Source organism: Tenrec ecaudatus, chromosome 18, assembly GCF_050624435.1.
Source record: "Tenrec ecaudatus isolate mTenEca1 chromosome 18, mTenEca1.hap1, whole genome shotgun sequence".
NCBI classification, from domain to species: domain Eukaryota; kingdom Metazoa; phylum Chordata; class Mammalia; order Afrosoricida; family Tenrecidae; genus Tenrec; species Tenrec ecaudatus.
This window is the reverse complement of record NC_134547.1, coordinates 64320187-64333066: the sequence shown is the minus strand read 5'-3', so window position 1 is coordinate 64333066 and position 12880 is coordinate 64320187. Positions and strand designations below refer to the sequence as shown.

Here is a 12880-nt window from a genome sequence, read left to right as displayed (position 1 = left end):
ATTTTAAAAACAGTTTTATTGGCTCTTCATCCACATATACAATTCAGTAGTTAAATCATAGTAAGAGTTGTACAAGCATTACCACAATGAATTTTAGAACATTTACTTTTACTTCCTTGTGCCCATTGCTATTCATGTAATTATTTTTTTAATTATGGCTAAAATATACACAACAAAACATTCTCCAATTTAACAACTTCTAATGTATAATTAAGTGCCATTAATTATATTCTTTTTTTTAAATTATATTCTTTTTAAAAAATCATTTTATTGGGGCACATACAACCCTTATCACAATCCATACATTCCTCCCGTGTGTTAAGCACATCTGCACATATGCTGCTGCCATCACCATTTTCAAAGCATTCTCATGGAACTTGAGCCCCTGATATTGGCTCCCCATTTCTTCCCCGCCCAACCTCCCTCATGAACCATTGATAAGTTATAACTTATTTTTTCCATATCTTAAATTGCCCTCCCTCGCCTCTCACCCACTTTTCTGTAATTCATCCACCTGGGGGGATGGTTCTAGGTTGATTCTTGTGATCAATTCCCCCTTCCTCCCCCCACCATCCCCTAATCCTCCTGCTATCTCCACTCTCATTGTTGGCCCTGAGGGGTTTTTCTATCCTGGATTCCCTTTGTCTAGGGCTCTTATCTGTAGCAGTGTGCATGCTCTGGTCTAATCTGATTTGTAAGGTGGAATTGAGGTCATGGTAGTGGGGTGAAGGAAGCACCAAAGAACTAGAGGAATATTGTGTGTTTCATCAGTGCTATAGTGCACTCTGACTGGCTCTTCTCTTCCCTGTGACCCCTCTGTGAGGGGATGTCCAGTTGTCAACAGATGGGCACTGGGTCTCCGCTCCATGTCCCGTTCTCGCCGCCGCCCGCCCCCCATTCACCTTGGGTTTGGTTTTATTCTGGGTCTTTGATACCTGATCCCATCAATACCTCATGATCACACAAACTAGTGTGCTTCTTCCATGTGGGTTTTGTTGATTCTGAGCTACATAGCCGCTCGTTTAACTTCAAGACTTTAAGACCACAGACTATATCTTTTGATAGCTGGGCACCATCAACTTTCTTCACATTTGCTTATGTACCCATTTTGTTTTCAGTGATCATGTTGGGAAGGTGAGCATGACAGAATGCCAAATTGTTAGAACCCAGTGTTCTTGTGTTGAGGGAGTACTTGAGTTAAGGCCCAATGTCCATCTGCATCCTAATTCTTAATATGTAGATATGAGTACATAGTTCTGTTCCCCTCTCATTATATACATATTTACATACGTACATTCCTGTATTTAAACCTCTACAAGTGCCCTTTGCCTCTTGGTTCTTTCCTCTATTTCCTTTTTACTTCCCTCTTGCCCCACCATGTTCAGCCTTCGCTGTTACATTGCCCTTGACTGAGCCCCACTAGGCATCCTATGACCTTCTCTCCATTGATTTTAGTTCACTTGTTGTTCCCTTGTCCCTGGATTGGGCCCCACACCCCACACCCTCCCCTGCTGCCTTCCTTTCTCCCATATCCCTCTGGAACCATTGGTCCCATTCTTTTCATCTCCAAATTTTTTCTCCTGCATGTCTTATCTAGATTGACATGCAAATACATTAATTAGTGCAAAAACCAGGCAAAGCCAAATAAAACAACAAAGGAAGTCAAAACCAGCCAAACAATAACAACAGCAGCAGAAAGCAAGAACAATATAATAATAACAAAAAGAAAGCCACTGACAAAATTGGAAAAGCCTATACATAGTTCAAGGTCTGTTTGTTGCCCTTTACCAGTGGTTTCCAGTCGAGTCTGATAGGGTACCACACTCTGCTCCACATGCTGCTCTGCTGCATGCCCTCAGTGCCTCCCTGCAGCGTGATGGGGCAGACCGAGCACTATTCCCGCACTGGGTCTCTAGTGCTGTCCCCCGCAGCGACATGGTTCAGTGAGGGTTTTTTTTTTTAAAACTAAAGTAGTCTTTTTGATATAGCATTCACATACACTTACATAGTTAAATTGCTTTTGTCAAAAGTTGTATAAACGTCATCGCCTTCGGTTCTAATGCCCCCTCCCACATTCATTGTTTGCTCCCCAATTCCCTCTCCCTTTCTGATAAGCTATTGTATCAGTTATTGTCTGTATGCAACATATTCAGTGCATCATAAACTGCAAAACCTAACTGAAACAATAAAAAGCAAAATGAAACAAAGAAGAAAATAATAATATAAAGATTTTTTTTAAAGAGTAAGAAAGAAAAGACTACCAACAATATTTTAAAAGCCAGAGAAATTTCTGTCATGGAACGAGAAATATTTGAGCCTAGAGCAAATTCAGATTGGGTCAAGAGAGAGGTCAACTGACCAAGTATATTATACCATGGTTTGATCCACCATAATCAATTTAGAATCATCTGTCTAGTGGTAAAGCTGTTCAGTTCCTTCTAGAGGGTTTCTGCCAGAGACGTAATACGACTAAATAGTCTGCCGATGGATTTGGGGCTCCCACTTTCTACAAATCGGGTGCTCACATTTTAAGCTCTGATACGTTTTCCTTCATCATATATAGCTGTTGGTATCATTTTTGGATCCCACGGTCTGGTGTGCTTTGCATATTCTCTATGCCTCCCCACTGCCTATTTACCCCTGTTGTGGGATTCTTACAGCCCTCTTCCTCCTTCCTCATTCTATCAGTCCTTCACAGAGCACTTGGCAGGGTGTATGGCCATGGGCATGCTTTAGGAAAGTGTTACGCTTCCAAGCTCTAAAAGTAGTAGTAATAGACCGTTACTGCAAGGTTGCTCAGGGGAAAATGGATTCTCACAGTGAAGACAAGATAGCTGTCAGAGGCCTGTAGATGAGTGTGGTCACTTGGTTGAGCGTTTCCTTTCAGGGTTGGAATCACAGGTCTGACTCGCAGGAGGGGAAGCTCTGTGACTGTATTCTACACCCTGGGCCCTGGCCTTTGTTGCCCATGTAGTCGTAAAAGAATCTTTCAGTGTGAATGTGCTACTGGTCAGTAAGGTCATTATTGCAATACAACTTTTAAAATGAGAAGAAAAGAGCCAAGCACAAGCTAGCAATGAAATAACAAGGTGTTAATGATTGTATTTTTTGACTCTGAATACACCTGAAAGGTAGATCTTGGTGGTCTTGGAGATGTAGTCTTCTGGTGGATTCGCCTGGCTATTGTACCCCTTATCCATCTTAACGATCTTATTACACAAGGACCTTTCAACAACCTCAGGGTCTAGAATTTAATAAAACTTTATGCTTTGTTCAGTGAGGTATTTCTGCTTAAAACTCAAGAGCCATTGCAAAGGAACAAGACACCAGTGTCTCTGCCCCCTTCGTTATTTATGTAGCACACAGGTGCTAAGGGATTTCTTGTTCCTTTGCAGGAGCTCGAGTGCCTCCAGGACCATCTCGACGACTTGGCTGTGGAGTGCAGGGATATAGTCGGGAACCTCACAGAGCTGGAGTCCGAGGTAAGCAGAGAGAGTCGAGTGCCTGTCTGCAGCTCTCCTTGGTCCTTCCGTAGCGCTTCCTCCTTTCTGAAACAAAAGAAGGCTCGTCATTTCTCCTCACTTATTTTCTAGAACAGTGCATTCTGTTGCTTCCAGAATCCCTTTCCTGCTTGTTGCGGGCAAGTATTGTTTGCATTAGTGGTTTGGTTTTCTTCCCGCACTAGAGTAATCCCAGACATGCCTTTTGTCCTCCTCAGAAAAGATGGTAGTTGTCCTTCCCACATGGAAGAACAACAGTGCTTTAGATCTTACTCACGTTCAAGAGTAGGCTGAGCACGTCTCTTCGTTTACTGGTCGCCCTTTTAGGTCATCTGGTAAGGTTTCTGCATTGTCCAAAATAAAACTTGTGATGTCCAGTTAATCGTGGAAGCTTGAACATATCTGTTGATGTTTATCCCAACTTAAAACCCACTCCAATGATTAAAAATGGACTTTCAAAGCTCACGTACTTAAGAGGAGAGGAGATGTCAGAAGATATGGGAAGGCAGCACACATTTGAAAACTGGAGTGCAAAAGAAAACGTGCTGGTTGAAGAACTCACAAGGAAAGGCCCCACCTCGGTCCTCGGTGCATTTTCCCACTGTGCAGCTGACTGCTCTCCTTGGCAGAAGGAAGAGGTTTCATGTTGGAAGAGGGACTTGAAATGATGCATGGCAGAAGGCAGGGGGCGATTGACAGCAGTGAGACTTATGGAATGAGTTCAAATGGTCAAAATTGGCACTACTTTAAATTACACTGTGGTGTGTAATTATGCTGGAAGACATGAGTTCATCACGGGTTGCACTGCTGAAAGCATGCCATATCTGCTCCAGGAGAGCAGTTTGTCATCTGATTCGAGGGCAGTGGTCTGGCTTATCATCTGATAAACTAAAGACAGAGGTCATTTGTACTTATTTGTGTTTTTAACTGCTTAGCATTTGTGCCAAACTGTAAGATTTTTATATACTCTTAATACTTGCGGGAGGTGTTTTCACACCCACCGTTTCCTAATCCTGCCTTCTCATCTGTTGAGGAAAACAGGGAATCTGCCTTTGGGACATTGGCTATTCAAACTGCAATCTAGAAGCAATTCTATCTATCCTTCTAAATATTAGAATGGCTGTCAAATGTATGCATAACAGTATTTACATATCTAGTGTCACTAGTTCAGAAAAAACTCCCTCTCTCCTCGCACTTCTATTGCACTTACCATTATCCTTTCCAACGCAGAATTAATAATATATTTAATCTTCCACAGGATATTCAAATTGAAGCCTTGCTGATGAGAGCCTGTGAGCCCATCATTCAGAACTTCTGCCACGTAAGTGATGTTTGGAGAAGCAGTGGTGACGACAGAAGCAGAGTCCCTGGGACCTGTCTCTGCCCTCGGTGTTCGTCGCACCTGAGCTTCCATGGCTAAAGGGAAAGGCAAACAAGATCAAGAGAGGGCTGGTGCCCACCTGGACCAGCCTTATTTGATGGTCCGTTGCCAAGCAAATGATTGGCAGCAATTATTTTTGGCTCTTCATAAGGCAACATGGTGCAGGGAAACCCCTATTCGTTGAGTTGAATTGTTTCTGATACATCGGTCCCAATTATTTTTACCAGTAACAGGGTTTCCCTTCCAGCAGTTTCTTCCAGCTCAAGACGGAGTGGTCTGTTGCCTTGTAACAAACTGCACATTGTGACCCATGAGGATAGGGAGCCAGGAAGCTGTTCAGCATTCTCTCTCATGCCCGCTGCTGGCATCGTCTCAGGAAAGGTGTTCAGTTACAGAGTGCAGCACACCACCTAAGGAGGGCTCCAAGCACTGCCGAGAGCCTGTCGTGGTTGGAGTTTCCTGCAGAGCAGCTTGTGACGGAGGGTTTATTCTACTCAGTGCTGACCCCAGGCTTGTTTTCAGACAACGGACCGTAGCTCTGTTTGCCAAGTCCTCTAGAGTGAGGCCCGTTTGCTTTGTCCCGGAGTTTGGTTGCAGGTTTTGCTTCTCATTTGTTACAAATGAATAGAACTGTGCACTGTCTTCCTCAGGATGTAGCAGATAACCAGATAGACTCTGGAGACCTGATGGAGTGTCTGATACGAAACAAGCACCAGAAGGATATGAATGACAAGTGCAGCATTGGAGTCACCCACTTCCAGCTGGTCAGTACCTCGTAGCTGAAGGCATTTCTCCAAACATGTAGCCTCTTTATTCTGCTCTTAACACACGTGGCCTTTCTCTCTGTGGCCATGTGGCCATGCACTTGGTTAAGCTCCCGGGAGTGCAGGGACAGAGAAGACATAGTTTGTCCCTTTGGGAAGCATCAGTCTAGTACGGGCAGGGACAAGGAGAGCAGGGATTTCCCCTTTTAGTGACCTTGCTTGTTTAATTATAAAGTTTTTTCTTCTGTGTTCTAGTTATTGTTGTTAACATACACAGCAGAACATACACCAGTTCACCAGTTCCAAGAGATATAACTTAGTAACATTGGTTGCGTTCTTCAAGTTGTACAGCCACTCTCACCCTCTTTTTCTGAGTTATTTCTGCTTAATTGGATAAGTTCACTGCCCCCCCCCTTTTTTAAATCATTTTATTGGGGCTCATACAACTCTTAAATCACAATCCATACATACATCAATTGTATAAAGTACATTTGTACATTCGCTGCCCTCATCATTCTCAAACAATTGCTCTCCACTTAAGCCTCTGGCATCAGCTCCTCATTTTCCCCCTCCTTCCCTGCTCCCCCCTCCCTCATGAACCCCTGATAATTTATAAATTATTATTTTGTCATTTTACACTGTCCGAAGTTTCACTTCAACTTTTCTGTTGTCTGTCCCCAAGGGAGGAGGTTATATGTAGATCCCTGAAATTGGTTCCCCCTTTCTACCCGACCCTCCCTCCACCCTCCCAGTATCACCACTCTCACCACTGGTCCTGAGTTCCCCATATTTCCAGTTCCTACCTGTACCAGTGTACATCCTCTGGTCTAGCCAGACTTGTAAGGTAGATTTAAGATCATGATAGTTGTGGGGAGAGGGGGAGGAAGCATTTAGGAACTAGAGGAAAATTCATCATTGCTACACTGCACCCTGAACAGCACATTTCCTCCTCATAACCCTTCCGTAATGGATGTCCAGTTGTCTACAGGTGGGCTTTGGGTCCCCACTCTGCACACCCCATCATTCACAATGATATGATTTTTTTGTTCTTTGATGCCTGATAACTGATCCCTTTAGCACCTTGTGATCGCACAGGCTTGTGTGCTTCTTCCATGTGGGCTTTGTTGCTTCTGAGCTAGGTGACTGCTTATTTACCTTTAAGACCCCAAATGCTATATCTTTTGATAGCTGGGCTCCATCAGCTTTTTTCACCACATTTGCTTATGCCCCCTCTTTATCTTCAGTGATTGTGTCCGGTAGGTGAGCATCATGGAATGCCAGTTTAATAGAACAAAGTGTTCTTGCATTGAGGGAGTACTTGAGTAGAAAACCAATGTCCTCCTGCTACCTTAATACTAAACCTATAAATATATGCACATAGATCTATTTCCCCATCCTCATATATAAATATATTTACATATGTGCATGCCTGTATTTAGACCTCTATAAATGCCCTTTGCCTCCTAGCTCTTTCCTCTATTTCCTTTTGCTTTCCTCTTGTCCCACGATCATGCTCAGCCTTCATTTGGGTTTCAGTAATTCCTTTTGGTTACATTACCCTTGATCATGCCCTACCAGGCCTCTTACACCCTCCTCTCCACTGATTTGGATCATTTGTTGTTCCCTTGTCCCTAGGTTTGTTAGCACCACTTCCTTTGCCCCCACCTCCCCCTCTTCCATGTTCCCTGGGAACTGTCGGTCCCGTTGTTTTCTCCTCCAGATTGTTCATCCACACTACCTTATTTAGACAGACCTGCGGAGATAATAACATGCACAAAAACAAGACAGAGCAAAACCAAATAATAAAAGAAAAGAAAACAACAACAAAAAGCCAATGACCCCCCCCCCAAAAAAAAACACCACAACAAAAAAGAAAAGCTGATAGTTCAAAAAATCAAAGCTTGTAGTTAGTTCAAAGACTGTTGGCCTTTAGGAGTGTTTTCCAGTCAGGTCTGATAGGGGGCCACGCCCTGACCCAAAAAGGCTATTTTTGGTATTCCCTAGGGACTTTGTTACTCTGTTCCCTTTGCTGTTCTGTTGCACGCCCTTAGCGTTTTGCCTTGGTGTAGTGGGATCAGATGGGGCAGAATTCCCACACTGTGTCTCCAGTGTTGTCCCTGCAGGGCCATGGGTCAGTGAGGGACGTTGTATCTCCTAGTGAGCTCACTGCTCCTTACGGTCCCTGTCTGATATATTAAGTTGACTGTTGCCAGGCTGGTCCCACCTTGGTAGATGAAGGCAGGTCTTTTTCAGTTTTAAGATCACCTCAGGGCCTATCGTAAGGTGTAAGGTTTAAAGATTATCTCAGGGCTCCTTTCAGTCTAGACTCTATGAGGATCTGCAGTTCTATTCGCTTTCCCCTTTTTGATTAGGAGTCTTGAGTCCACATGCTGGGTCATGGTGGCCAGGCACCATCCAGTTGTGGTCTTGTAGCAGAAGCAGCAGTTGTTTGTAGACATTCCTCCTATTTCTGACTGCTTTCCTTGTGAGGTCCTCGTGCCTCTTCCTTACCAGTTACTGAGGTGTATTGTTTTTACTGGTTAGTACAGTGGCTCAACGGTATGTGAGTGCATCATTGCTGGATGGTAAGCCCCTCCTTTAAAAATAATCATCGTGCTCGGGTCTAAGAAGCCTTGGTGGCACATTGGTTTAAACGTTTGGTTGCTAACTGCAAGTACCACAGTTCAAGCCATCCAGCCGCTCCTTTACAGATTTGCAGTTCTGAGAACAAGCAGCAGAGTGTTGGGTCCTGTAGAGTCAGTAGGGCTCAGAATGCAAACGGGCACTGGACCTCATGCTTCGTTACATTCACGTGTAGTGTCAGATCATCCTCTTTACAGGTACCACATTGCTAAAGGATCTGGAGTACCAGGAGTTTCCACTCCAGAAAGCAGACATCTGGTCCTCTTTGTTAAAGTCACATCTTCTGGGACAGTTTGTGTCTACACGTGATGCTATTGAGTGTCTTCCAAGTGCATGCTGACCAAGATAAAACCCTGACCTTTTGAATTTTATATGAGAGTTAAAGAGGCATTAACAACAAGATGGTTGTTAGGTACTGTCAAGTTGGAATTCATTTCATAGCAAACCTTTGTAGAGCAGAAAAAATACTGCCTAGTGTGTTGCCATCATTGGAACCCTTGCTGTGTTTGAGCCCATCGATGTAGCCACTATGTCCACCATGTCCCTGAGGGTTCTTTCTGCCATAGACTCTCTACTCAGCACAACTCACTGCTCCAGGACATCCAGCGTGTTCCCAACAAGGTCTCCACATCCACACTTCCAAGGAGCAATCTGGCTGTATTTCTTCTGAGACTGGGGAGTAGTGGGGGTGGGGTGTGTGTGTGTGTGTTGGAAAATACGATGGCTTTATTCAGGTACACCTTAGTCTTCAAAGAGATACCTTCACTTTAAATACACAATTCCGGTGGGTCCTGAAGAAATATAAACCAAAGTAAAGGAGGTCCAGCATCGAGGAAGAAGAATACTCTGGGAGAAGACATTAGAATTCAGCCGTAAAGAAGAGGACAAAACTTGCAAAGATCCAGGGAGAATCTTTCAGGCAGAAGGAAAAGCGTAAATGTGATTGGAAGCCTGGGTCCTTAGCGGGAGCGTAACGGGAGGAGTGACGGATAATGAGCTCAGAGAGAGACAGGGCCAACCTTGCGGGGTCTTAGAAACAGTTGAATAAAATGTCACCACACCACTACTGACTAGAACTTGCCACAAAGTGTCTCATTTTCTTTCTTACCTTTCAGGTCCAGATGAAGGATTTTCGGTTTTCTTACAAATTTAAAATGGCCTGCAAGGAGGATGTGTTGAAACTTTGCCCCAACATCAAAAAGAAGTATGTGATTTCTAATTGATCGTCCTGCTTCCCATGTCTCTCTTAGCTACTGAGTCCATCTCCAGGGTGTCACACCACCTCCTCTTGTCTAGCAGGATGAGCCCTGAGACTTCCGGTGTGTCACCTGTGATCCGATAGCCAATAATTGGATAGCATGGACAGATAATTTTTACAGCTGCCAGAGGCATAACTGGTGTTAATTCTTAAATGGAGTGCCTTGATTCTCTCCAGGCTCAAGCTGTCTACTTGATAGATCATTGGATAAGGAAATTTGTGTGTGTGTGTGTGTGTTAGACCAGGTTGACTAGAGAATCAAATTCAGAGATACTCACCCATACATGTATATATATAGCTTATACCAAGGGCTCAAGAAGAAAAAATGTCTTGGAAATGATGGTTCCAACATATGTGCAAATATGCTTGATACAGTTGATGTATGGAATGTTATAAGACCTGTAAGAGCTCCCAATTAAAAAAAAAAAGAGCTCCCAATAAAATTACTAAAAAAAAATAAGAAACCAATCAAATGAAGCAAAACAAAGAGCTTTCTATCAAAGAGCAATTTTAAATTGAGAAGCTATCCCACCCCAGTCCAGATGGAGTCCTTAAGTCCAATATTAGCCCATATGTCTGATACTAGTCTATAAATTTCTCTTCAGATTCACACAGCGCATGCAATGATACAGAATGCAGGAAGATCACAGGCTGGTTGGTAAAAAGTCTTGTGGATCCAATGCCGGTGGAAGCATCACAGGGCTGTCTCCACCACATGGCTTCACAGGTCTCAGCATAGCGCCATATGGGTTGTCCACAGGAAGACGAAGGCAGAGAGAGAGGGGGAGTGTGTTGCCCACTTCTTCCGATGGCAGAATCAAGAGAAAGGAAGTCCCCCAAATCCTCATGAGAAGGCCATGCCCACAAGAAGGCACCATCAGGCTGTGACCTGATTGGCAGGCTAGTTTCCACCCCTAGACGTACTTATCAAGTTGACCTGAAATTATCTAACTGCCACAGTGAGCAACGTTAACAAATCTCCTAGAACCATTCCATAATGTTATCCTTATGAAAGCAACAAAAGTTGACTTATCTAACGAAGGATCCAAAATTGTATTCATTTAAGAATAGAGTTTTCTTGAGAAGAGAGTGATAAGATTTTACAGTATGGCTGCCAAAATTTCTTTGAGAATCCGTGTTTCTAGGACATATTTTCCCTTAGTATCACCCATGTTTCCATGCCTGCCTCTCAGGAATGAGGTCCGCGGCATGTCAGAGGCGCGGTCCCCGCGTCGGCAGCATTCCTCTGTGGTCATGGTTTTTGTTTCTTTTTTAAAAGCAAGTGTTGAATCGGCCTGGCATATGCCCCCTATCTTCCCTGCCCTGCGGTGAGGAATGTAGTGTGCCTCCGGGCTGCTGCACAAACAGTCAAGTGAGGGCCACTGTTCTTCTCCACAAAGCAATGAGAGTGCCAGGGAAAGGCACCTTCAAGTGTCAGGAGTTCGGGGTCAGTCGTGTGGGTTCTGCCCAGTTGGCTTCGCACCTCATGTGTCTCCAGCCACTCAGTCCTTTTCCTTTCCTTTTCAGGGTGGATGTGGTGATCTGCCTGAGTACCACCGTGCGCAATGACACCCTGCAGGAAGCCAAGGAGCATAGGGTGTCCCTGAAGTGCCGCAAGCAGCTCCGGGTGGAGGAGCTGGAGATGGTAAGGCCTCACAGCCTCCGTCCCACAGATGTGGGGTCAGGGTCTGTGGGAAGATGGGTGAGAGCCTAGGGCAAATAGGAAAGCTTTAGCTGCTAGTGGGACGACCACAGCTTGAAGCCACAAGCTCAAATTTTACCTTGTATCCGCTTATTTCTTTGTTTTTTTAATGAATAAAGTCATTTTCAGTCTCACATACTCAGATGCTTAGCTGTGAAACAAGATGTAAGCAGGTGTACAATGGTCGAGTGAATAATGTCCATAAGGAAGGAAGCTCTTTCTCTGTTGTTCTTGGTATCAGCTTCATCCTAAAACTGGTTTCCTTTCTGGTCACAAGATGGCTGTGTGTAGCATTTGATCCACCCGCTCTATTATTCCGATCCAGCAAGGAAATTAAAGGTTCATTTCTTAAGTCTGACTGAGAAGGTTCAGGTTGGGACCTGTGCCCATTCACTGACTGCAGCAGTCTGCGGGGAATGTGTGTACTGACTTAGCTTCTTGGTCATTGAGGTGGAAAGTCAGTCACAATAGAAAGAACCTTATTGCTGATTTTTGAGGTGAAGCCATGTTCAAAGGAAGGTTAAGAAAGATTCTTCCTGTGGTTTGTACCCGAGGCATAGTTATTTTACCACGGCCTGAGCAAAAACTCATGATAAACGCCTAGACACAATTTCTCAAAATTGCGCTATCAGATTATCGCCCACCGTGGCCGTGGATCGGTATTGATTCTGTTTAAGTGAGGGTAGCTGACCTAATTGCTCTGTTACTCAGACTTGATTTAAGCTGGAAGCTTTGGGTCCTGAGCTCTGTGTTGATCTCTTTCTGTAAAATTAGAACAGCACAGTAGTTTTACCTTTCTGAAGTGGTTCCCACAGCGGTTACCCTATTTCATCTCACAGCAGTCCTGTGAAGAGGTCAGGGTAAGTAACAAACAAGCTCCAAGTTCATGTAGCTAGTTAGTGGCAGAGCTGAAACTAAAACCTAATTCTCTGTACTGCGACACCCTGCTGTCACTCTGCTATATAGAAATTGTAGCCCATCAACAAATCAGTGTGCAGACCATTTGACACCTCGGCTTAAAATCCGCTCACTTTTCCATGCTGGCTCCCTTCATGCAGACTGAAGACATCCGTCTGGAGCCAGACCTGTATGACGCCTGCAGGGGGGACATTACGAACTACTGTTCTGCTGTGCAGTACGGTAATGCTCAGGTAACTTGGTTTTATTTTTTCGTTCTCTAAGCAATGTGAAGATAACATTTCAGTCATTCTCCACTGGTAGACTAGCTCCACTACATCGTGCTTGCAAGCCTACCTGTGTCGACCTATCTGAAAATCAACCGTCTCGCAATAGGACTCGATCCATAACTTTCAGCTATGAGGGGCAAGCAAGGGGCTTGTTTTTAATATTCATGTGTTAACTCACTTAGTCCTTGTAGGTAAGGGCATTGCCAGGGTGCCTTCACTTCCAGTAATTTATGTAGATCCATTAGACAACTAGATCATATGAATTGGTCCCCCACGGCTCTTACGTTTTTCTTTTAATATGTTTCCATTTCTTTGTCTCTCTGGACTTTATTGAAAATGGCGTTTCTGTTTCCCAGATTGAGAACCTATTTTTATATGGCTCTGTTTATTCTGTCCTGAAGAGAGAGACCACCAATGGAGTTTTTAACTTCAGCAATTCTTTGCA

General features: G+C 44.1%; 1 protein-coding gene across 1 annotated transcript in view; it reads left to right on the top strand.

The window, feature by feature from the left end:
• Positions 1 to 12880, top strand: part of GLG1 (golgi glycoprotein 1) — a 138255-nt gene that overhangs the window by 111420 nt on the left and 13955 nt on the right. Inside the window, exons 13-18 of the mRNA XM_075536242.1 lie at positions 3396 to 3482; positions 4759 to 4821; positions 5532 to 5645; positions 9404 to 9492; positions 11074 to 11191; positions 12307 to 12399. Coding sequence (XP_075392357.1) covers positions 3396 to 3482; positions 4759 to 4821; positions 5532 to 5645; positions 9404 to 9492; positions 11074 to 11191; positions 12307 to 12399 — 564 coding nt within the window. The remainder of the gene's footprint in view (positions 1 to 3395; positions 3483 to 4758; positions 4822 to 5531; positions 5646 to 9403; positions 9493 to 11073; positions 11192 to 12306; positions 12400 to 12880) is intronic.